Raw genomic sequence first — 24312 nt, forward strand, 5'->3', positions numbered from 1 at the left:
AACCCCTAACCCCTAACCCCCTAACCCCTAACCCCCTAACCCCCAACCCCTAACCCCAACCCCCAACCCCTAACCCCTAACCCCCTAACCCCCAACCCCCTAACCCCTAACCCCTAACCCCCTAACCCCTAACCCCTAACCCCTAACCCCTAACCCCCTAACCCCCTAACCCCTAACCCCTAACCCCTAACCCCTAACCCCTAACCCCTAACCCCTAACCCCTAACCCCTAACCCCTAACCCCTAACCCTAACCCCTAACCCCTAACCCCTAACCCCTAACCCCTAACCCCTAACCCCTAACCCCTAACCCCTAACCCCTAACCCCTAACCCCTAACCCCTAACCCCTAACCCCTAACCCCTAACCCCTAACCCCTAACCCCTAACCCCTAAACGAGTCTAAAATCAATCATATGTGACCTTGTTGGCAAGCAATGAGTCATTCCCCGGATTCAGCCCAAGGCCGATTACTCGCCAATTATTGAAGCTACATGGTCAAACGACAGAGATTGGGGTAGCTATGGGCCTAGACTATATCCCAGTACCATTTGGGCATCATAAAAATGCGTTTGGTCAAAACTCCCCAGGCGGGAAATCATGTTGTAACCCCTTAACCCTGAGGTGTATGAGGCAATGATGTGCTGCAGAGTCGGTTTCCATCGTCAAATGACATGGTCGACCCTCAATTCCGAATTCAATTCTCAGTCACTGAGGAGGGAGGCTCCACGGCTTAGTGTCTCATAAATAGGGGGCTGACGTTACGATAACGTTATAGGGATAACCATCTCGCGTTTGATTGGTCAGCTCCGCGTAAAGATGTGATCGGGGTTGACCGACACCCATGCGTTTGCATCTGCTCACCCCGCCATTCTTGATATGTTCCTACACCTGGTTCGCTTTTGATTCTTTCTGTGTCGTGCTCAACAACTATCTCATCAGACCGCAATGGGATCACAGGCTTCGAAAACGCAGTCGCCGACGGAACGTCGAGTGGAGGTCGTCAACGAGAAGTCCTCGGTGTCGCAGCCTCCAGTCCATCTGTGTAAGGGGGACGAACCTGAGTTTGAATCGCTAAACGCAGACATCCTTGATAAGTGGTCCGATGACTTTGACAAGGTGGGTTTATTGCGATGAGGTCGGCTGACAGTTCAAGAACCCTACCCTCTCCTTGTCCCGTCTCGTCCTCTCCAAAGCGGATCCTGTCCTTTCTCTCGCCTCTCGTCCTGCCCTTGTTCGAGATGCGAAGATCTTCAACCTTTCTCTCAAAGGCACAGATGGCAAAGAGGGTTATCCTGGACCGCGCGTCAATCAAGCTAGCTCGGGTCGATGCTGGCTTTTTGCAACAAGTGAGTCTGCCGCTACGAGACTCTTTACTTATGGCAGCCAATGTACTGCGTTACAACGTGATCGAGCAGCTCAAGCTCGGCGACTTCGAACTGTCTCAGAACTACCTCTTCTTCTACGACAAATTGGAGAAAGCAAACTACTTCCTTGAGTGAGTCACCTTCTGTGGATATTGCTGACGATGAGGAACGTCCTTGAGCTCCTCGACGAACCTCTGAACGGTCGCCTGATGTCGTACCTCAATCAAGCACCAGTCAATGACGGTGGCCAATGGGACATGGCTGTGAACGTGATTGGTGAGTTTACCATTGGTGGAGTTTTGACTGACCAACAGAGACATACGGTATCGTCCCTAAGTCACTCTATCCTGAAGCGTTTTCGTCCACCGCTTCCAGTCGACTTGACTCGCTTCTGACATCGAAACTCCGCGAATATGCGGTTCTTCTTCGAGCCGCATCTGCTCAAGGCGGATCGCTCCGCAAGATGAAGTCGACTTTCCTTGCTGAAGTCTTCTCGACCCTGACCATCGCTCTCGGCTCCCCGCCCAAACCGACCGACCAGCTCACCTGGGAGTATTACGACAAGGACAACAAATTTCACTCGTGGACTGGCACGCCCAGGGACTTTTACGCGCAATATGGCAAGCGCAAGGGCATGGATCCCGCGGATAGCTTCAGTTTGATCAATGACCCAAGAAATCAATACGAGCGGCTATACTCCGTCGAAAGACTTGGAAACGTCTGGAATGGGAAGCCTGTTCGATGTAAGTTGACTTCAAGGCGGATGTAGCTGACGCCCAGACGTCAACGCTCCGATCACGGTCCTCGAGGACGCTGTGATCGCAGGTATCAAAGCCAATACCCCTTTGTTCTTTGGCTGTGACGTTGGCAAGGCCAGCAATACTCCAGAAGGTGTGATGGATTGCGATGTATACGACATCAGCGCAGCCTACGGCTTCACGCTGGGCATGAACAAAGCGCAGCGATTGGAAACTGGGGAAAGCTCCGTGAGTTTAGTCTGATAGCAGAGTACTCAGATTGAGTCTCTACACACCACTCGCGTACGCTAACAGATATTCAGATGACTCATGCAATGGTCATCACCGCGGTGCATCTCGACGCGTCGGGTCGACCTGTCCGTTACAAGGTCGAAAACAGTTGGTCCGACACCGCTGGGGAGAAGGGCTGGTTCATGATGACCTCAGCCTGGTTCAAAGAGTACGTCTATCAAGTTGTCGTTCCGAAAAGCATTGTGGAATCGAAGTGGAGCCAATTGCTCAACACCGAGGCAGTCATGCTCAAACCATGGGATCCTATGGTGAGTCTACCTTTGAGACGGCGCTGACAATCAGGGTTCGTTGGCTTAACGTTGACTGAGGGGTTGGCTCTGCTGGTTTTACTTGGTCTTGTCCGGTTCCTGGTCTTGCGATGGCTATGGTTGTATGCAATGAATATAACGGGCATGTCTTCTGTGGCCTTCCGATGTCCTCAAGCGCACAGTCTATTGTATACCATATCGTGATTCAATCTACCATCACGCATCCAGCCTCTATGAGCCCCTCGCAAGACAACGCTTCTGAGTCTCAAACAGTTAGAGAACATATCTGAAGCTAAGATCCTCTAGATCAGTCCTGTTGTCCTCGTCAGACGCCGGTCGAGGGATAGCCGAATCGTCGCCGGCGGCAGCGAGCTTGTCACGTCGCTTGTTCTCATAGTAGCTCAAAGCGAGGTACGCGACCTGGGCAACGATGTCTGCGTTGCGATGTCCGTCAGTCGGGATCACCACTCAAAGTCATCGCAATACTACTTACACACTGCGTAGAGGCTATCGGAGGAAAGGTTAGTGTTGCGGTAAAATGCAGTGAATGACACACACTTACCCGATACATGCTCTCATGGCAGTGGGGTACGTTGGTGTTTCCTGAGAAAACCCTGTCAGATGGGATCGACTTGGTCCGGCCCGGTGATTAACTCACAGTGGCCAAGAACATCTGCGGTCCAGCGATGCAACCAACACAGTAACTATATTCGAGTCAGTCTGGTTAATCACGATTGGATGTGACAGAAGAAGCTAACCCAATGAAATACGCAAACGACACAATTGTTTTTCGAGTATGTCCCTTGAAGTTAGACGCAATCAAAGACATGTTGACAACGAACACGCTAGAGTTGCAGGTCTACCAGCAAATCAGTGTCTGACCGAAGGGCAGCGATCCGCAGAACTCACCGCCAACCAGTAGCCACCGGTCAAAGCCCATTTGTCCGCATACGGGAGTGAGTACAGCATGATACAGCCTATCCAGGGAGGGAGAATCAACAAGCATTGAATGATACCCCGACCGTTCGGGAAGAACCAGATGCCGATGACGCCTAACCAGATGGTGAGGAGTTGAATGGCGGGTCCAGGAAGACCGATGAGAAGTGTGCGGAAGGGGCTGAATCCTAAACCGTTGATGACGATGGAGCCGAAGACGACGACCGAAGTCATACAGACTAGAACCGCCCATAAGAAAACCAGATACAATCTTGGGTCTTTGAAGGTGGCCCATGCCTGTTGCATGTCAAACTGGTTGTGTTGGAACGAAGCTCGCTCACGAGCGACTCTGTATACGGCAATCTCACGTTGACGAGGGGTTAGGAACCACGCGGTGGCTGGTGTGAGCGGGATCACAAGTAGAAACGTGACACCAAGAAGGATTGTGATGCCACCAGCAAGGAGGAATGAGATTTTGAAACCCTTGATTGAGGCGTTCTTGATGGAGCCGCAACCGTCTGCGATGGGCATCAGCATATAATCACCTACGGACCGAGGAAAACTCACAAAGCAGAAGGGCCCCAACAATCTGAGCCATTGCGTTAGCCGACACAAAGGTGGCCACACGGATCGGCTGTTCCTTCTTCTTCCACCAAAAGGAAGTGAGGATAACGAATGCAGGTGCGACTGCTCCCTCTGCCAGACCAAGGAAGAATCGAACTGTTGCAAGACCAGCAAAGCTGTTCGCAGCGGCGAGACACATCATAATGGCACCCTGTGGGATGTCAGCCGGACGTTCCCAATATAGGGACTGGCCTGACTTACCCAGATTACAATGGAGACACCGACGACCTGCTTGATGGGGAGCTTGTGCAGTAAATAGATACCGACCCATTCGAATGCGAATTGGCCGAAGTAGAAGATACTGTTCGCCAAGTCTCAGAGAAAGCCCAATGAATCGTGTCTGACATACCTCGATGCCCAACTGTATTCTGCGAGTGAATGTGGGCGTCAATACAGCCGAGAGAGGTAAAAGAACCACTCACCCTGTCCGTGAAGATGTAAATCCGTTCGCAAACCTGAATCGCTTGATTAGACTCCTCTGATTGCGGTCTTCCAAGCTTCAGGACTTACCGAAGATTGCAGCATATGAAAGGGCAATTTTATCGAGATACTGAAACATGTAGATGCACGCTGCATGCAATTCTCAGTATCACTCGCCAGTGGCAACATTTTGCTCCCACATACCAAAGAGAAGAAGCACGATAGCATCGATTTTTCGCACAATTTGGCGTTCCTCCTTATCTGTGTAATCGATATGTACAAGTTCACTTTCTTGAGCCTTGCGACCGTCGTTGGCCTCCAGCACTTGGACGCCTTGGTCGAGACCAGACTCCTTCGCGGCTGCGTCGTGTTCGTCTGTAGATGACATGTGTTCCTCGGTTGGGTGGAATGTAATATTGCTATTGACAAAACAGTGTTTCGGTAGTGAAGTCGGACCTGCTCTTATGTACCTCCATACCTCACACAGGAAGGTGGCCGCGGCCAAGCTTTTGATCATTGTGCGAGGCCTGGTCTTGCATATCCTGTACGACAGACAGAACGGTCTTTTCCGGCTCCTTTATTTCCGTATGCGAACAAAATCGAGAGTTCCGGCCAATGGCCGCGGCGGTCGAACACATCTTTGTCTTGTCCGCCTTTCGTCGGGTCTCGTGCGAATTGGAAGCCGATCCTTGGAATGAATAATTCTGGCCGCGGCGTTGTCTTCGAAACCAGCTTGCCTCTGGCAGAAGTTCCAGCGGAGCTATTCCGAACCTCTCTCCGATTATAAAAGTGCCTCTGACCGGTCCTTCTCGAGGAGGATTGCATAGATTACCTGTCTCCAATCTCAAATGTTCCCTTCAACCTACGTGTTCACCGGCCTTGCAGCCGTGGCAGCGGTTTCAGCCATTCCCAGCTCTCTAACGAATCGCGATGCGGTCCCGAGAGTGACTGTTCGTAATGGTACCCTCCAAGGAGCTGTACTACCTAATTTCAATCAAGAATTCTTCGGTGGGATACCTTATGCTGCACCACCCGCTCGTTTCGAACCACCGACGCCTGCGCTTTCATACAATGGTACACTGTCCGCCACGTGAGTTGCCTCTTCTGTCCTGACACTGACGGCAGTGAGTACACCGATGCCTGCTGGGGATCTGGAAACGATATTTGGCCCCAAAGCGAAAATTGCCTCTCCCTGAACATTGTGAGACCTGCGGGCACCGATGAACACTCCAATCTGCCAGTCATGTTCTGGGCGCACGGAGGTGGATTCTGGGGTGGCAGTGGACGGGATCAAACCCAAAACGGCAGCTACCTGGGTGAGTGTGATCTATTCTGCTTTGGAAGTCCATGACTCTGACGCTAATCCATGGTAGTGCAAACCTCTATGGACTTAGGTCATCCCATAGTCAGTTCTGGTCCGGTGTGATGTTCCCAAGGTTCCTCGCCTGACATACGTGCAGATCTTTGTCTCAATCAACTATCGTCTGCTTATCCTCGGCTATCCTTCCGGACACGAGGCACATGCAGCCGGCATTGAGAATTTAGGTCTACTGGACCAGCGTGTTGCTTTGGCCTGGGTTCAAGAGAACATCGAAGCTTTCGGAGGTAACCCTAAGAAAGTGACTTTCCAGGGAGAGAGGTATGTTACAATGATTGATCATACACTTAACAACATGTAGTGCCGGCGGTACCGGTATCTTGCAGCATCTTGTGGCGTACGGTGGGCGGAATGACAATCTCTTCAGCTCGGGTGAGTCCCAACCTCATGACATCGGGTGGTACTAACATCGTTTCAAGCCATCGTGGAGAGCGGTAGCTTCTACGAGATGCCCTGCAACTACAACATATCTGACATACGCGAGGCCACTTATCAAAAATTCCTTGCCGATACCACTTGCGGTAGTCTGTCTTGCCTCAAAACCCTCGATATCGACACTTTGTACAACGTTTCCCTCAAGTATTTCGACCAGTTTCTCCCTTCGATTGATGGCAAGTTGATCGAAAAGCATCCGGCTCAGATGTGGGCAGAAGGCAGCTTCATCAAAGTACCTCTGTTAATGGGTAGTAAGTACCAGCGTTCCTGAATGACGACAATCCCCCACTGATCCTGGTCCGCAGCCAATCAAGATGAAGGAACGATTCTTAGTGTTACTGGCGTCGACAACGACACGGCTTTACAAGCTGGCATCACTTCTCTCAACGCCAGTAAGTGCCCCAGGCTAGCTGAATAGGTCCTCTGAATGACGCAATCAGCGAGCTATGTGGTCGACGCCAGTGTGTTTCCTGACCTCTTGGCCGCGTACCCGAATGACCCCACACAAGGAGTGCCAATGGGGACCGGTAGAGGTCTACTCGCGTCCGGTTCCATGGACAAGAGGGTAAGCCGATCTTACGCCGCCCTGAGCTTGTGATCATCGTTTTGACTGTGTTTCTTTTTTTCCTTTTTTTTCCTTTTTTCGAAGAGCAACGTCATGTTCGGAGATGCCATCGAAGATTCGCCTCGCCGATGGATCACAGGCCTCATGGCTGGCGCTGGGCAGCCCACATTTAGCTATCATTTCCGTCAGGTGAGCTACTTAATGCATTTCGCCCATGCGCTCAGCTCATAGTGTCGAAATAGGTGCCTTACATGGCCAGTTTGAGTATCGGCGCCACCCACGCCACGGAAGTGAGTTAGACCATCCATCAAAGACGAGCAATTCCTGATTGCATGACCAGCTCGCCTACGTTTTCGGCGATCCCACCAAGACGAAGTTCGACCCTTACGGCCACGATGAATCTCTATCACTTATGATGCGTGGAGCATGGGTATCATTCGTGCATCATCAGGACCCAAACCACAAAAACATGGATCACTGGCCGGATTTCCGACACAAGAAAGAGAATATGGCCTTTGTCATCAATGGAACCAAGGCCGAAAACGACGATTACCGTCAGGACGGTATTCAAATCTGGATCGATCAGCGAATCAAGGGATGCTCGGGACTTGCGCCAAAGCACTAGTGATTGTCTAGGAGCAAAGGTATGGATCGGGGCAGAAATTCATGCAGAAAAAACAAAACAAAAAGATAGCGCTTGCGCTTGCCGGAATCCAGAAATATGAAGGTCATCATCAGAACTGTAATGAGGTAGACAAAATAATTTTCTTTCGCATAATTTGGCCTGGAAATGCGTATAGTTTGGGAGTGTTCTTATGCCACGATCTCCGCATTTCAGTCTGCTTGTCTTGTAAATCCCGAAGTTGGAGGCCGGCTAACATCACTTGGCCGCGGCCATCTCTCGGCGTCCGCCTTTTTGGCTTGACTTCACAGGCTATCGAAACATCCTATCCTAGGTCTTTTCGTTAATCAATTACTCACTTTCTCTTTCAACGACTTGATTCTACATTCACCTACCCGCAGCTATGACTGCTACTCGACCAGGTGAAAGCGTATCTTCATCTTCCGTACAGGTGAGCATTCATCGGTCCGCGACTAGCAGTAGTGCTCATGTCGCCTTTCGGCTACAGCCCACAAAGTCCTTCCCTGGGCCAGCTGCAACGCGTCCCGGGTACCTGCCCAAACTTGCAGTCTCCCCTTGGATCGCTCCCCCACCCAAAGGTTATGTATTCAAGAACGCCAAAGTCATTGACGCCGATTCTGGGAGTCTGCTTGACGGCTTACAAACTGTCGTGGTGGAGAACGGAATTATCAGCGAGGTGATACCCAGTGGAAGGTGGAAAGCGAATGAGGATCTTGACTTGGATACAGTAGACGTGTCTGGGCTATACATCTGCCCGTGTGTGGAGCCTATCAGGGAGCTCGACGCCATCAGCTGACGTCTGACCTTCAAAGCGGCCTCATTGATGCCCATGTACATGTCACAGCTGTAGCGGGTGTGAAGAACATGACTGAGCTGGTATACCACACTCCAGAGGAAGATGTCGCTTTGAGACAGACTTACACGTTGAAGGGTAAGTCTCACTGTTGTAGAGCGTGCTGACTATATAGAAATGATCCATCGAGGATTCACAACCGTTCGAGACACCGGTGGGGCTTCCAAGTCTCTCGCTCAAGCCCTCGTCGAAGGTCTCGTCGTGGGTCCAAGGTTGTTCCAGTGCGGCAAAGCGATCAGTCAGACTGGTGGACATGGTGACTTCAGGTAGGTGGGTGAGAAATGAGCGCGACTGATTGTCTAGTCCTGCAATCAAGCGAGGCGGCGGTCGAGCAGCAGAACACCCCGGGTGTTGTGGTGGTTTCTCCCTCGCTCTCGGAAGGGTAGCAGATGGAGTGCCTGAAGTTCTGCGTGCTACGCGGGAGGAGTTGATGGCGGGTGCAGACTGTGAGTGATATCCATAGAACTCAGAAGCTCACGCCCCACACAGTCATCAAGATCATGGTCGGCGGCGGAGTTCTCTCTGAGACAGACGCAATTGAGAGTGTTCAATACACACCCGAAGAGGTCAGAGCTTGTACCCAGACGGCAAAGTCGATGGGTGGAAGGCTGGGTGAGTGTTGATCATCCAATAGACCTGTATATCTGCTTACAGGAGCAGTGACCGCACACGCATACACCGATGAGGCTGTTGCTCACGCCGTCAACAACGGTGTTGGCGGTATCGAGCATGGTAATCTCATTTCCGCTGAGACAGCAAAGATGTAAGTATATTTCGTTCCAGGCGATGTACTCTTACTGATCGATATTCAAGGATGGCGGAGAAAGGCATTTGGTTGACTCCTACCCTTTCATGTTACGGTATCATGGTCCGATCTCCCTGGGAAGACTTCTTGCCCGAATCTGGACAAGTTAAGAACTGGGAGGTCATGCAAAACGGGCTCAAAGCGTTGAAGTTGGCACATGACGCTGGAGTCAACATCTGTTAGTAAGTGATATCAGAGGGAGCTTTGAGTAAATGCTGATAGTGCGATTCGCAGCGGCTCGGATCTCTTGATTTCGATGCAAGCTCTACAAACCGAAGAGTTCACGGTCCGTTCGGAGGTCCTGCCTTCACCAGCCATCTTGCGCCATGCGACCGTCAACCCTGGTGAGTGATGGTCACGACTTCGAAGATCAAGCTGTCATGAGCTAATGGCGCCATCCTATCAGCCAAGATGCTCAAGCAAGAGGGTAAACTCGGTGTTATTGCTCCAGGCGCGTACGCCGATCTCATCTTCCTCAATCAAAACCCGTTGAGTGACATCACTGTTCTCGACCGACCGGAGGATCACCTCAAAGCAGTCATGAAGGACGGCCGCGTGATCACGAGTAAGATTGGTGGAATGAACGCTTGACCCGTCAGTAGCGTGTCAACTGCAGCCGGTGTAGATTGCAGCCAGTTCCATATCGCAGACACATTGAACAAGTTGTGAGCTAGAGCATCCATGCATGGTAGTCGTGGTTCCGGATTGTTTGTGCCAACAACAGGACAATAGTAATTGAGTCCATATGTCTGCCTCATGAAGCACACAAGAAGCCCAATTCTCACTCAAAACATTGAGCCTGGAAATACAGAATGGGGGTCGTTGTTCTCAGGGAGCCATTGCATGGTGCTGAAGTCTTCGATTGCGCCGAACGCGCTTCCAAGATCTATGTTATCAAAAATCGATGGCGAAAAGTTCAAGGAAGTATCTGCAAACCCTTGGAAGTCAGCACAGTCCCTACGACCTGCACACACCTACCTTCGTTAAGTACGACTGGATCATTGATCTCCCCAGTGCGAACTTGACGGTCCCATTCTTTCACCTCATCAAAACTGGTCTTCACTGAGGAGAAAAGCCTTTCCAGATGGCGAACGGCGACCATGGCAATATCCCACGCATGTTTGTGAGCCGCCAGTGAGATGCTAGTTACAATCCGCGAGAGGGTCGTGCCAACTGTCCACGAAAGCTGCGATCATTGAGGTCTCGTGACCGGAACATGGCCGTCAAGAGAAGTCGGATTGCCTCGGATATCAGGTTCGGACAGTCTAACCGCGAATCAGTAAGGCCCAAGAGCATTGCTATCATCTCACTCACATGGTAGCCAATAAGAGTCATACTCTTCCGTGGTCAACCTTTCTAGGAAGGTTGCCAGTAGCTCTCCTAGGTCCAGTACCGCTTTCAGCAAGGTCTCGGTTCTTTCTGGCAGTGGCAATCCTGGTCCTTCCGCTCCAAGGGTCAGCCTCAGTATCACAACGGTCAGACCGATGCGGACCAGCTGCATAGATCGGACCCCGCTCGCAGTCGAAACGACTGAATCGACCGACGTCGATGGATCGAAGCGGAGTGTCGACGGGAGATCAGCGTCAAAGGCATCCAAGTCGCGACCGATGGTTTCCAATAAGCGCAGTCTAGTGGCCGGGCGGTGTGGATTGAGCAAAGCGGACACGGTGTAGAACTCGTCGCACAAGAAACTGTGGCTTGTCAGAAAACACGCGCCACATGGACTCACTTCAGGATCACGGTCATTTTACACATGGCAATGAACGACTCCATCGATCGCCTATCGGAGTCGCTAGCCAATTCTCCCCAGTCACTGTCGTCGAGAGTCGGCAGCGGCACATTGTCGTTCCGAGTGGATAATCTGTGGTGAGATGTGAGACTGGCTCTTTCTCCGAGGTTGCGGACTCACATGCTCGGTCTCCCATGGACCAGGGAGTGCCACGAGTCGTGAATGACAAGAGCCCACCAGACCCTTAGTCTAACTTTACGTTCCCAAAGCGGTAGCCGCCAACCGGTGCAATCGATGTGAAGACCAAGCAAGTACGCTAGCCCAGTAGCCTAGGTCGGTATCAGCGCAATTTTTATGATCTGAAAGGACGCCACTCACTCGAGCGATAGCGATGGAGTTTTGTCCAGAATTGATGTTGGGTCGAGAACCGATGATGAGTAGTGCGATTTGCAGGGTCTGAAGTCGGGGGACACGATACTCGTCCTCCAGCGCTTGGAGTACGTTGGACCAAAGCTCAATGTGATACGGTCGCATATCTTGATTGTACGTAGTGGTGTGGGCGACTATGCAGCTGAGGAGGGCGTATGGAAAAGGTCCCGAATTTGCATCACCTCGACAGGACGCCTGGAAGCGTACTGCATTCATCGTGGGCATTGCAGGCAAGGTCTTCTGGAGAAAGCTGAATAGTTAGCGTAAATTCAGGAGAGGGGACTTACGTCCGTAATGCGTCCTCAGCGCCCATGAGCCCGACCCTCTCAAGTACCTTCGACCACGCTGTCTGACTTGTGAACGGCAGTCTACCATATAGAAGAGTCGGGTTCTTGGTACTGAAGAAGGCTGGGACGCGAGGATTGTCGGAGACCTGGCGATACTCACCCGCCAGCGTCTCGGCATCGGCGCTGAGCGACGGGTCCTCAACTGCCAGGGCCGGGACCGCGTGCGATCCCATAAAGTATGTCTCGTTTTCGGCGGTATTGACAGCGGGATCATTATCTAAAGGAGAGTGGACTTCGACTGGCGCGTAAGGTGGCTGAAGGCGCATGAGTATTATTCTTCTCAAGAGCACTCACATCATTCTCCCAATGATAACCCTCTCCGGATGACTTGCTGTTGTAGGTAGTCCTGTAAGTCCTAATCAAACGCGAGAGAGAGGGGCTCGTGTGAGACGATCGGTGAAGCTGCGAATCGAGGTGGGCCGTCACCGCTGACTGAGGTCCACTTTCTTCTGGATGCAGGATGATCATCGGCGAAGAGATTTCAGAAAGTTGACGATTGCCAGTCACGTTCGGAGGTAAAGATGGTGGCTGAATATTACCCATCGCGGATGTTGACGCTACCATGTCGGATAGCGTATTTATGGTTGTAGTATGCATGCTGATGGGTTGAGGCAACGTGGAGGGTGGTGTTCGGGGATCGGATACTCCTGTCGACTGTGACATTTCCATCAATTCCCCCAGAGTCCCACCAACAGCCGGCCGTAGATCGGCCAGTGTCGTGAGGTCGTGATTCATGTTGGTGTCATCTCGCTGCTCAGATGTGGTACGCAAATTAAACGGCGATCCGGGGGATGGCACGATATGTGTGGTCTGTACGTCTTGGGTCAATGGCTGTTTCACTGTCACATCTACTCACCGTCGTTCCTGCTCGCCCTGGACTGCGATCGACCTCACCAGCCATTGGTCGATCTGAGGTCGATGAGCCACCTTGGCTTGATGTGCCAGCCGCGATCATGTCGTTCCCGCCCACTGAGGCTTCGGTATGAACATCCTTCGGCGTTCTCTTGCGTTGTGTTGGTGGAAGAATATAGGTGCACGCCATATTTCTGGCCTCACACCCAACACATGGTGGACCCCTTGCGGGGATGTTGCACATGTGCTTCTGTTTGCGGCCTAGGGTTGTGATCGAGGGTTAGTATTTTTGGCGACTCAATCGATCGCGACGCAGATGGTCTCACAGTAATCGCATGGCCGGTTCTTCTTGGAGCGTCTGGCCCTGCCTGAGGTGGTCTCGGTGACTGGCATTAGATGGAATTGGTTGTTGATTTTGGAAAGGTGAAGATTGAAGGAGAGTCGTAAGAAGAAGGCCGCGGCGGTGAAAGATGAATGATAATAGGTCGAATGTGAGCCGGAAAAATAAATTACGGTTCAATGCGAGCTATATTACGTCATCTTTAGCCTAGGGGAAAACTCTGCTTGTCCAGCGGGTAATCGATTTTGCTCTTCCTATCGACTAGACCAAGCTGACTGAACCACACCAAGACAAATCCCTGCATAGGTCGGGGTCGGTATCATGATTGAGGCGTATGACAAGACCCAGTATCTAGCAATCTTTTCAATGCTCCAAATGCGAGATCTCAGGATTAACGCCCTTCTTCTCCTCCGACTGAACACGCTGAAGAGGCTCGTGGGTAGCGAATTCTGGGGAACAGATCAGCAATGGTCGATACCGCATGTTGCCTTCACTCACGATCCGCCTTGGTCTTGGAGAACCTCCACGCGGCGACCTTGTTCTCGAACAGCAGATCCAATTCTCCATAAGATCGGCCGCGAGTCTCGGGAAGACGCAAGAAGATGTAAGCGGTACAGAGGGCAGCACTTCCGCCCCAGAACTGCAGAAAGCTGGCGTTAGACGGCTCGAGACACAAGACGGCAAGTATTCACCAGACCGCTCTTAGCGCCCCAGTTCCAGGTGGTGGGACTGAGCATTCGAGGAACGATGATTCCACAGGTGATGTTCATGATCTGTGCAGTGTCAGACGACATCGCACCAGAGCGATGAACGACTCACCTGATAAGCGATACGTGACAACGCGACAGATTTCTGTCGCAGTCGAGTCGAAGAGACCTCTCCGATCAAGGTGTAGCAGACTGGACCAAGACTGGCGTTGTAGACGAAGTTGAGCGCGATCAAAAGAGCTCCGATGGTGTAAATGGCGCCGGTGGAGTGCACAAAACCGAGTCCACCAATGACAAACAAGACGACTGACATGCAAGCCATTCCGTAGAAGTAGATGGTGCGTCGACCGAACACGGAAAGAAGACCCCAAGACGCGAAAGTGCCAATGATGAACATTGAGTTTAGACTGTGGCAGGTCAGTTGTATCACGACATACAACTGTTCTCCACTTACACCATGTTCAAGGAGAAGGCGAGATCGGTGGAGATACCGGCGGTCTGCAAGAACTGGACACCTTGGCCAATCAGGTTCTGACCGGATAACAATTGCATCGCGAACACCATCCTGAGACGAGGTCAGCAAGAGCTCTAAAGGCGAGTGGGAAGCAGAGCACAACTCACATCACGATTTCGGTTCGTCGGCGGTTAGTAGTCCTGAAGCAATCGATATAGGTGGTACCCTCAGATTCCTGCTTCTCGAGTTCGTTGGTGTGCACCATCATAGCAACAGTGTTCTTAGCGTCCTCGCGAGAGAAGAATTCGGGATTGGTCAAACGCATGATGGTGTCCTCGGCTTCTTCGAGTCGTCCGTTTCGTACAAGCCACCAGGGGGAGTGAGGGGAAAACCAGACGATAGCAAAGAGAGGAATGACCCAGACCCATCTGTCCAATGTGGTTCCGTCAGAAATTGTGAAGTCGAGGCACAATCGCACTACTCACTGGATGACAAAAGGAAGGCGCCATGACCAATCAGTTGTGATGGGAAGGGTAGCTTTGACCACTCCTGACGACAAGAGAATACCAACACCCCAGCACAGGTTGACATACGCGGTGAGATATCCACGAAGTTGAACAGGACAGACCTCGGACGCGTAAGCAGTTGTGAGAGTTTGGAAGATACCCCATGGGATTCCGCATAACACCTCGGCCGCCACGAGCATTCCCAGGGAGTTCGCAAAGACCGCAACGAAGATGAAAGCGGTGAGGGCCACAATCGCACAAAGCATGACCTTTTTCGGACCGTACCTGTCGGAAGCCCATCCGTTCAAGAGTAGACCGAGGATACCACCGGCAGACGAACCGTTGCCGAGGGCTGATTGCCACTGAGCGGGAATGACATACCCGTTTTGGGATACGCTAAGCGGGACCGGTACGCCGAATCGTTTGAGGAAGTTGGGTTGACCGTAGACTGTGGGGCAAGTGAGAAAATGGTCTGGCGACGCTCAGATTCCACTTACAGGAAGCGATCACGACCACATCGTAACCTTCCATAATGAGACTGCTAGTCAGCTCTATTTCCAAGTCAATTGAACTCACGCTCCGCTCAGGGCCATGCTCCAAAAGATGGCCTACACATGTAATCAGCGTACCGTCTGATTGCCCTCCAACCTTTGACTCACCTTCTTGTGGGTGCGAAACGCAGCCTTGAGGGTGTTGGTGCGCTCGGCTACATCTGCTTTGGCAGCATCTTTGATGACACTCTGGTCGAGCTTGGTCAACAGGTCGTCGTTGTCGGCGACGACAACCTTGGGGTTATGTACGTGCTCGTGGCTTGTAGACATGGTGATCACTGTGTGCTGGGTTTTCTGCAATCGGGATCAGCCGGGGACTGATGTTGGAAAGGGTGGGGGACATCCTTCAGTATATATGCATGTCGACGATCTCTCTGCAGTCGAGGGGAGTCCCACGGGGGATTAACCGGGTGCCCACGGTCTGATGATTGTTGGACGACCCTTTTTTGCGATAAAATTAGCCGAAAAATGGCCCGACGTTGTACCAGAAATGCAACACGCTGTCACAGTTGTTCCTTACCGTACGATCAATTCCGCACAGCAGAAAAGGAGATTTCGAGTTCGATAGCGAATGACGTAAAAGCGGGCCGGTCAGCCTAAATGAAGATTGTACCTGGACGGGCCGGCGTGGCTGTAGGTCATGCATGAGTCATATAGCTTGTTTCTGTCATGGTGATAAATGTAGCCTCGACAGTTGGGAGGAGGGGAGAGGAGAATGAAAAGCAAAAGCAAATCCAGGGAGATCAGTCAGGGACTACGGTTGTCATGGGTATATCCACCGGTAACAGTTTACACCGGATACGTGGTGGGTGACAATCTGTCGGCTGATTTCCTACGGCTCTCTTTCAGGCGGACAATGAACCGATCTATCGGCAAAAAGTCAACGTTTGCTTTCTTTTCTGCTTCATGCCGTCGAGCTCGCTTTATACAACGTCAGCGGAAGGAGTGACGCAGTATCCACATACCACGAGAACCGTGATCAGATAAAAATGAGATTCATAGATGGACTGTGAGTTCAATCATCGAGTGACGGCTCTGACATGGTAGATGGAATAGACCGGTCGGTCAGACCTTCCTCGGCGGAGTCGAAGTGGTCGAGGTGCTCAAGGAAACAGACTCGGAACTGGAAGTCATCGTAGCGCCAAAGCATGTCGCGTCGAGGGGTGACACACTCAACTGTGAGTGTGATAAAGTGAGATGTCACTGACGTGCAGCTGCACTGCTCACGGTGAGCGTGACTTCACCCGCGGACGACGTTCTCAAGATCCGCATTGATCATCACACCGTGAGTTATCATCCACTTGAGGACACGCTGACCCTTAGGGCGTTCCCCACTCCGGACCGGATTTCGAGCTATTCCCGGATGGTCCACCTTCCACACCCAAAACCAAGCTGTCAAAGACTGAGAACAACATCAAGTTCACTTCAGGGAACCTTTCCGTCGATCTCAACACCGCTCCATGGTCTTACGGACTCACTTTTCGAGACGGTGACAAGGTTCTGACCAGTGTCGAGCGTAAAGGTCAAGCGGTGATCGATCAGCCTCGTCATCTCACTCTCGGACAGGTGTCCTCACAATCCGCCCTGGCCAACGTGCACGACGCTCTGCCCCATAACGATTTCGTCTCGACCCCTCAGACCGCTACCGCCGGTTGGGTAAGATATATGCTCAACGAGTTCAACCTCGGAGTCGGCGAGACTATCTACGGTCTAGGCGAACGATTTGGGCCTCTCGCCAAGAACGGTCAAAACGTCAGCATCTGGAATCAAGACGGCGGTACATCGTCCGAACAGGCCTACAAGAATGTCCCTTTCTATCTCTCTTCGAAGGGCTACGGTCTGTTTGTGAATCACGCGGAAGAAGTAGAGTTTGAAGTTGGCAGGGAAAAGTGCTCCAAGCTGGGATTCAGTGTCAGAGGCGAGTCGCTCGAGTACTTTGTCATCGGAGGGGGATCGATGAAGGCTGCACTGAAGAATTATGTCAAGATGACTGGACTGCCAGCGTGAGTGATTGCTCGGAAGACAATGCTGACATTCAGCCTTCCTCCTGCATGGACCTACGGACTCTACCTCTCCACGTCATTCACCACTTCATACGACCAAGGCACCGTGTCATCCATGCTGAAAGGGATGAAAGACAGAAGCTGTCCCGTCAGAGTGTTCCACCTGGACTGTTTCTGGATGAAACGATACGATTGGTGCTCCTTCTCGTGGGATCCAGAAGCTTTCCCCGATCCCAAGCAATATCTCGCTGACATCAAGAGCGAGTACAACGTCAAGGTCTGCGCCTGGATCAACCCATACATCAGTCAAAGAGCAGAGATTTTCAAGGTCGGAATGGAGAAGGGTTACTTCATCAAGAGGACAAACGGCAGCGTCTGGCAATGGGATGGATGGCAGCCAGGAATGGCTCTCGTCGACTTCACCAACTCTGAAGCATACAAGTGGTACGCTGGTCTGGTTCGAACTCTCCTGGATACTGGCGTTGACACGATCAAGACCGACTTTGGAGAGCGCGTCCCACATCTCGATGTCGTTTTCCACGATGGTTCCAATCCCTGGAAGATGCACAACTATTACGCTCAGATCTACAACAAATGCGTGTTCGATGCGATCAAAGACAAGTTCGGTGAGAACGAAGCTGCTGTGTTCGCGAGATCGGCGACTGCCGGTGGGCAGCGATACCCAGTTCACTGGGGTGGAGATTGCGAGAGCACATACGAGGCGATGGCGGAGACGGTTCGGGGTGGACTGAGCTTGTCTTCGTCCGGCTTTTCTTTCTGGTGAGTCGTGTCAACACATACTTGCCAAAGGCTGACGCCTTGTAGGTCCCACGATATCGGAGGATTTGAGGGGCATCCTGATCCAAAGGTTTTCTCTCGATGGGTAGCTTTCGGTCTGTTCTCCTCACACGTGAGTCCACCACGATTTGCCATCGCTTACGACAGTCTCGTCTGCACGGCTCTGGATCTTATCGAGTGCCATGGAATTACGGCGATGAAGCAGTGGCGATCACAGCAAAGATGGTCAAGGCCAAGCTACGACTCATGCCTTACATTTACGCCCAGGTGAGTACAACGTAGCTGAGCCCGACTGACAAGAAGTCGATTCGAGCGCACGAGACCGGTGTTCCGTTGATGAGAAGCATGATCTTGGAGTTCCCGGAAGATCCTGCCTCGGCCTATCTTGACCGTCAATAGTGAGTCCTGGCGCTTTGGAGCTGGGCTGACTTGCAGCATGCTCGGTGATTCTTTGCTCGTGGCACCCGTCTTCCATGACACTACCACGACATACTATATCCCGGCAGGCAAATGGACCGACTTTTGGACGGGTGAAGTTGTCGAGGGACCGAAATACGTCACGAAGGAAGTACCTTTGAACTCTATCCCAGTCTTCGTCCGACCAAACACTGTCCTGCTTTTGGGGCCGGAAGATATCACTGTCCCAGACTATGAGTACGCCAAAAGACAGCTCGAAGTGCGAGAGTATCAGTTAGAGGGCGAAGTTCATGTGGACATTCCGGTTGGGAGAGGAGCCGAGTGGGCAGGGAGTGTCAAATTTGCCCCAGGAGGAAAGTTCGACAAGGGAAATTTTGATCTAGTGAAAAAGTAAACGAGCGCAAGTCGTCGCTTTCGTACAGTAGTAACAATAGATGTCAAGCAGCATTTGTCAGCTCTGGACGAAGCAGCACAACTTTTCATGATCTCAACACAAACTGCATCTGGCGCGTAGTTTTCCGAAACAAGACATCGATCGAAATCTGCTGTATTTCTTCTATCCACAACCACAAGATTGCTGGGGGGATATCTTCAAGCCGAATGCTTTTGAATCGCTTGGGTATCCTTCCCAAATCGTTCTTTCTCGGCTTGAAGAGCAAGTTCTGCTTCGGTGACGTATCCTCTGAAACTGTTGATTTTCTCAATTTCATTTTTGGTCAGTCGACTGCGTCAAACACTATCAATCGGAACTCACCGCCATGGTCTGATTTTCTTCTCGAACATCTCGTCCAGCTCAGCAGGCGTCCGTTTCGATGTGTCGGGGATCACGAAGAATGCTGCAATGCACATGGGTAGTGAGATACCGGCGAAGAAGTAACACGTTTTGAGACCCCTGTCATAACTTATAGCATTAGCTTGTGGATTTAATTTTCAGGAAGACTGACTGACCAGTTTGCTTTCTCTGCGTTCAGCTTAGCAAAGACCTCGGTCAGCGAAGTGCAACGATCTACCCTGTCTTCGAGCAGACATCGAGCTCACCATATACGGCACCGTTGTGCTGAACAACACACCCACTGCGACTCCTCCAGCAGATGAGATACCGGCGGTCTTCGCTCTCAATCGTGAGCTTCCGGCTTCAGCGGCGAAAGATCGACCCAAAGTACCTTCGAGATCCGAAACCATTCGCCAGACGAGTGCGAAGAAAAGCTTTCGGTTCCCAGTCAGCGGCGAGATCAGATTTCCTCACATTGATATCAGCGATGTTGATCTCACCGTTACTTTGTTGTCTTTCAAGGTCGGGTGCCTAATCAAACCCATACCGCCAACAATCATCAAACATGACCATGTTCCGACGACACCGGACAAGAATAAGGCTCTACGACCGATAATGTCGGTGACGAAGAAAGCTACAACGGTGATTCCGATCGATACCAAGCTTCAGGAGGGTTTAGCATGGCGAGAACTCTACAAGCACATAGGATACTCACGCGAGAAGCAAAGAAAACAAAAAAGGGTCTGCAAAGCCGGCAACTTGCGCAAAGTACGAGGCGTAGTTTGACAACTGAGAGTCGGACAACATCCACATCGTTTAGACGGTTACGCATCTTCTCATGTGGAAGAACTCACCACAGACAGATCTGAGATCTGTTGAGTAGCTGGAGGGAAGAAAGCGACAAGCGTTCGGAACTGGTGACGGTCAGCGCTTTAAAGACCACAGTATGACGATCTACTCACTCCGTTAACTCCTGTGATAACCTCATTGAAGCTTCTTACATCGTGCCAGAATCCCTTTATTGGACCGTGCAGCTGCAACGCGGCTTCTCGTTCAATTTCCACCGTCTGCTTGATCAGCCCGTAGTGGAAGTCTACGTCGTATCCCTGAATGTTTCCGTTCAATCTAGCAAGAATGGCCCGACCTCGATCGTGCTTGTCGTGATTTGCGCACCACCAAGGGGACTCTGGAAGGTACAGGAACACAGCAAGCATGATGCCTTGCGGTAAGGCAATCAATGAGAGTCGGAAGTCTTACTCGATGAACTCACGATGACGGCCCATTCGGTATAGATCAAATCGAGATAGTTATTCGGTTGTTTGTTGGCTAACACTTTCAACGCGGTGGATGCAAGGAGTTGACCGATGTCATACCTGTTGCTTCCTGTCAGAAGGCGACGGGATAGCTAGCGGAACACGGCATACCAAATAGTATATGTGATGAGCAGTGTTCCCCTGGTCCTGATAGCTAGAACCTCAGCCATGTACGATGTGGTCAATGCTTGTACACTTCCGACCGCATAGCCAGAGAGAAGTTTGGCGGCCACCCAGACTTTCCAGTCCCGTGCGAGAGTCTGCGCCAACACGCCCTACGAAAACGAAAGTCAGTTCGATTGATAGTACTGTACCATACTCGAGGTGCAATAGAGATCGCTTACGCCAACCAAGACGAGCCATAGCCACAAGAAACCGAACGTTCTTCCCCATCGATCCGCGACACTAAGCTAGAAAATGAGTATGTATGGTTCCATCGGCAACATTGAGCAGTCATGTACATGGGCAGCGCTCACAAGTGCGTCGTCAACATGCCCACGCCTTGACCCAGACTCTGCACTCCTCCCCAGATCGATAGAGTCTGGGCGGAAAGAATGAGTTTGTCCTTTGAATGTGCGTTACCGAATTGAGCGATTAATTATTTATTGGCGACGATACTACCAGTCATCTGGATTTGATATCCACTGGAACGGTTTCAGCGGACTCACATCAGCCAAGTGTCATATTGCGTCGAAAAAGGTCGCAAACTCACTCTGCAGCAGCGGAGAATGCCGCTATGAACGCTATCAATTCCGCCTTCCAGAACACTTTCAACGTTTTCACAAAGCCCATGTCATCGAAGGGAGAACGCATGACAACTCCTTCGTGGACAAGGGCAGGTTTTTCCACTTCATCGATCCTGTCATCGTATTTCTCATTGTTCGCTGCGTCGATCACATCAAGCGTGTCGTTGTCAGTGATCGACGACGACAGCTCATAACGTCGGGGCGCAGATTGTATCTCGAGTCGGTCGGGGTGGCTCATGGTGAGTTACAAGGATCTGGGCATTCAGTGGTATTGGCATCCCATCTATCAATCATTATGTGCCACTTGGTTTATATTCGTCTATGCTTCTTGTGCCTCGTCCAACTCCGTGACCCTGACGATTAGCATAATTAGCAATTTAGTCCACCCTCGCTCCAAAAGAGAAATCTGGTTTGAAGACGCGATGATCGCGCAATCGATTTGATTGATGTCTGTCACTTCTGTCTTCTGCAGAAAGGTGTCACTGTACTATCGAGGGCGGCTGCACGGGCCGGAAGAGTGATCGATCTACACCAATCGGTTTTCAAGACGGACCACATGTACAGTATCGATAGACGACGTGCTTCTCACCCACTCATCTCCGATTTTTCTTGTCATAGCTCTCACGTTGATATCTCCCAGATACCGATCCGATTGGAATTGAGCACGCAATTCCGGTAGTGTGATTACACCGAAATGACTGATGATAACCGCCGTATCTCTCGATTTCTATGAACCCGCCGGTTACATTCGGGTCAGACCGAATTGAGCGGTCGGACGCTACTCGAATAGGGGGTTTTCTATTCTTGGATCTTGGCTCATTGCGAATGAGCTCGCCTTGCGATGACAATTCCAGATATCTGGATTCGTCTCGCATAACGGACGCGTCTACGTTCGGTCGGTCGGTTGCCGCGAAGTATAAAACGGTCTCTTTGATCTGCACGATATTGCATGGGCCTTGTAATTTTGCTGGGTTTAAGCTGTCCGCAAGCTCGTGACCTCGACGCTTCCCACCATGTCGCACAAAAACATACTGCTGATCGTCGCGGATGATCTGGGGAAGTACGTAGGTTGTTACGGCTCGAAGTCCGTCGTGACACCGTCGATCGATTCGCTCGCGGCGACCGGTACCAAATTTGACTTAGCATTCGCTTCCACGGCATCTTGTTCCGGGTCCAGGTCCACCATTTACACGGGTTTGCATACTCACGAGAACGGTCAATACGGTCTATCAGTCTACCGAACACATTTCCAAACATTCCCACACATTGAAACAGCTCCAGCTCTCTTCAACAAGGCGGGGTATCTGACGGGAATCATCGGCAAGATCCATGTCGGTCCGGATAACGTGTATCCCTGGACACACAGACTTGAGAGCGAGAGTCGGGATGTCGCTTGGGTAGCGGATCAATGTGAGGATATCTTCATCAGAGCGAATGGAGAAAACAAGCCGTTCTTCTTGACAGTCGGTTTCGTTGATCCCCATCGGGACGTCAGAACAAGAGGAAGATTTGGAAATGAGCAGGATTTCGATGCAAGAGTTCTAGGGTTGGAGATTTCTGAAGAAGAAGTGGAGGTCCCAGCTTGGTTGCCTGATCTCCCCGAGACGAGGGGAGAATTGAAGGAGTACTACAAGGCTATCAACCGGACAGATCAAGGTGTTGGTGAGTAGTTTCGACCTTATGTTGTGCTTCATTGGCGCTCATCCATGTCCCAGGCTTCATTCTTTCCGCTCTAAGAAAACAAGGCCTCTCAGACTCGACTCTTGTCATCTTCACCTCTGACAACGGACCACCATTCATTAATGCCAAAACCACCCTTTACGATGCCGGGACCTGTCTCCCTTTTATCGTCCGAAACCCTCTTGTGCCCTCCAGCTTCGGTATCTCCAACCCTAACATGATATCATGGATCGACATTTTACCTACGCTTCTCGACTTTGCCGGGATCGATCCCACTCTCCTGAAGACGGAGCAGATCAACGGCAGTGGAGTGTCGATATACGCCAAGGGGAATCAGACCTCTCCGCCTCGTCGAGGTCGATCCTTCCTCCCCATCCTCGATAGATCGCAAGTCGTACCAGAATCAGAATGGCAACATCATGTCTTTGGTTCTCATACGTTTCACGAACTGCAGAACTACTGGCCAACACGCATTTTGCGCACTCGTAAATATAAATATCACCGGAACATCGCTTGGCGACTTGATTTCCCCTTTGCATCCGATCTTTACGCCTCATACACTTTCGAGGGCATCCGAAACAATCCCAATGAGAATGGTGATGCGATGATTGGTTCACGGTCGCTGAAGAACTATCTCTTCCGACCGGCGGAAGAACTGTTCGATTTGGAAAATGATCCGGATGAGGTGAGAAATCTCGCGACATCGGATGATCCCGGAATCCGCAAGATTCTTGCGGGACTTCGGTTGAAGCTGGAGAGATGGCAACAGGATACGAAGGATCTGTGGTTGTTCAGAGACGGAGCGAGTCTGAGCTTTTTGGAGAGGTACAAAGACGACGGATTACAGATTCCAGACAGGTTTGATATCGATGTGGAGGATCCGACCACGAAAGGGAAGAAAGTGTTAGAAGTGAGCACTAAATGGGAGTTGCGTGAGCTGCCTTAGAGCGTGATAGCAATGCACGAATCTTGTCCTGGAGCATTATGCATTCATTGTTGGTAAAGTTATCTACTACGCCACCAGCCCGCCCGCCAATGGTCTCTCGGTGACATCCCCAGTCAACCCTGAGTGTGTGATGTCATGTGAGAGCAACTGCCGACGCAATCTCCGTTTATAAGTTATCGTTTCGCGGCGACTGAATCCAGTTTGAAGATGCCATTTACGTCCTTGTATGTGTCACCGCTAGGTCTCCTGCTGCTGCTTGAATGTGACGCTATTATAGAACGTACATCAATTGACCATCTGACCTCTGGAGCAGTCACACGACCGAGCTCTTTCGGATCTCTTTCCACTTTGACGTTCCCAGTATCGATTGACCTACTGTGTTGCGACGTTGCGAGCTCACCAA

The 24312-nt window shown here is 51.3% G+C and overlaps 9 protein-coding genes across 9 annotated transcripts; 5 read left to right on the forward strand and 4 right to left on the reverse strand.

The window, feature by feature from the left end:
• Positions 1-944: 944 nt before the first annotated feature.
• On the forward strand, positions 945-2687 carry IAR55_003719 (cysteine proteinase 1, mitochondrial; the record flags this gene model as incomplete). Its single annotated transcript, XM_066946825.1, has 5 exons — positions 945-1115; positions 1268-1494; positions 1739-2106; positions 2189-2349; positions 2424-2687. 5 exons carry the CDS (start codon positions 945-947, stop codon positions 2685-2687), a joined length of 1191 nt encoding a protein of 396 aa, XP_066802204.1.
• A 246-nt stretch (positions 2688-2933) lies between these two features.
• Positions 2934-5028, reverse strand: IAR55_003720 (uncharacterized protein; the record flags this gene model as incomplete). Its single annotated transcript, XM_066946826.1, has 12 exons — positions 2934-3094; positions 3154-3167; positions 3223-3263; positions 3319-3364; positions 3419-3519; positions 3570-4114; positions 4164-4371; positions 4422-4521; positions 4570-4588; positions 4643-4675; positions 4731-4790; positions 4845-5028. The coding sequence occupies 12 exons, from the start codon at positions 5026-5028 to the stop codon at positions 2934-2936; spliced, it is 1512 nt and encodes a 503-aa protein (XP_066802205.1).
• A 460-nt stretch (positions 5029-5488) lies between these two features.
• Positions 5489-7643, forward strand: IAR55_003721 (uncharacterized protein; the record flags this gene model as incomplete). The annotated part of the gene is made up of 11 exons (XM_066946827.1): positions 5489-5721; positions 5766-5956; positions 6014-6045; positions 6101-6283; positions 6345-6390; positions 6438-6704; positions 6759-6845; positions 6894-7018; positions 7103-7207; positions 7261-7308; positions 7359-7643. 11 exons carry the CDS (start codon positions 5489-5491, stop codon positions 7641-7643), a joined length of 1602 nt encoding a protein of 533 aa, XP_066802206.1.
• A 400-nt stretch (positions 7644-8043) lies between these two features.
• On the forward strand, positions 8044-9910 carry IAR55_003722 (uncharacterized protein; the record flags this gene model as incomplete). The annotated part of the gene is made up of 9 exons (XM_066946828.1): positions 8044-8091; positions 8149-8417; positions 8474-8592; positions 8853-8960; positions 9004-9126; positions 9169-9277; positions 9328-9501; positions 9554-9663; positions 9726-9910. The coding sequence occupies 9 exons, from the start codon at positions 8044-8046 to the stop codon at positions 9908-9910; spliced, it is 1245 nt and encodes a 414-aa protein (XP_066802207.1).
• Positions 9911-10104: 194 nt separating this feature from the next.
• On the reverse strand, positions 10105-13069 carry IAR55_003723 (uncharacterized protein; the record flags this gene model as incomplete). The annotated part of the gene is made up of 11 exons (XM_066946829.1): positions 10105-10247; positions 10298-10461; positions 10530-10584; positions 10634-10947; positions 11049-11180; positions 11229-11377; positions 11427-11619; positions 11765-12078; positions 12332-12634; positions 12681-12937; positions 13003-13069. 11 exons carry the CDS (start codon positions 13067-13069, stop codon positions 10105-10107), a joined length of 2091 nt encoding a protein of 696 aa, XP_066802208.1.
• A 310-nt stretch (positions 13070-13379) lies between these two features.
• On the reverse strand, positions 13380-15214 carry IAR55_003724 (uncharacterized protein; the record flags this gene model as incomplete). The annotated part of the gene is made up of 8 exons (XM_066946830.1): positions 13380-13465; positions 13515-13656; positions 13709-13789; positions 13836-14130; positions 14178-14288; positions 14345-14605; positions 14663-15131; positions 15181-15214. 8 exons carry the CDS (start codon positions 15212-15214, stop codon positions 13380-13382), a joined length of 1479 nt encoding a protein of 492 aa, XP_066802209.1.
• A 1009-nt stretch (positions 15215-16223) lies between these two features.
• Positions 16224-18846, forward strand: IAR55_003725 (uncharacterized protein; the record flags this gene model as incomplete). Its single annotated transcript, XM_066946831.1, has 6 exons — positions 16224-16243; positions 16291-16426; positions 16558-17237; positions 17376-18017; positions 18063-18302; positions 18471-18846. 6 exons carry the CDS (start codon positions 16224-16226, stop codon positions 18844-18846), a joined length of 2094 nt encoding a protein of 697 aa, XP_066802210.1.
• A 197-nt stretch (positions 18847-19043) lies between these two features.
• IAR55_003726 (uncharacterized protein) lies at positions 19044-21521 on the reverse strand (the record flags this gene model as incomplete). Its single annotated transcript, XM_066946832.1, has 14 exons — positions 19044-19140; positions 19207-19344; positions 19401-19423; positions 19491-19658; positions 19725-19887; positions 19940-20013; positions 20079-20138; positions 20187-20443; positions 20491-20597; positions 20649-20812; positions 20882-20942; positions 21014-21078; positions 21151-21181; positions 21250-21521. 14 exons carry the CDS (start codon positions 21519-21521, stop codon positions 19044-19046), a joined length of 1680 nt encoding a protein of 559 aa, XP_066802211.1.
• Positions 21522-22296: 775 nt separating this feature from the next.
• IAR55_003727 (uncharacterized protein) lies at positions 22297-23909 on the forward strand (the record flags this gene model as incomplete). Its single annotated transcript, XM_066946833.1, has 2 exons — positions 22297-22945; positions 22999-23909. 2 exons carry the CDS (start codon positions 22297-22299, stop codon positions 23907-23909), a joined length of 1560 nt encoding a protein of 519 aa, XP_066802212.1.
• Positions 23910-24312: the final 403 nt, after the last annotated feature.

The sequence above is a fragment of the Kwoniella newhampshirensis genome, chromosome 7, assembly GCF_039105145.1.
Source record: "Kwoniella newhampshirensis strain CBS 13917 chromosome 7, whole genome shotgun sequence".
Taxonomy (NCBI): domain Eukaryota; kingdom Fungi; phylum Basidiomycota; class Tremellomycetes; order Tremellales; family Cryptococcaceae; genus Kwoniella; species Kwoniella newhampshirensis.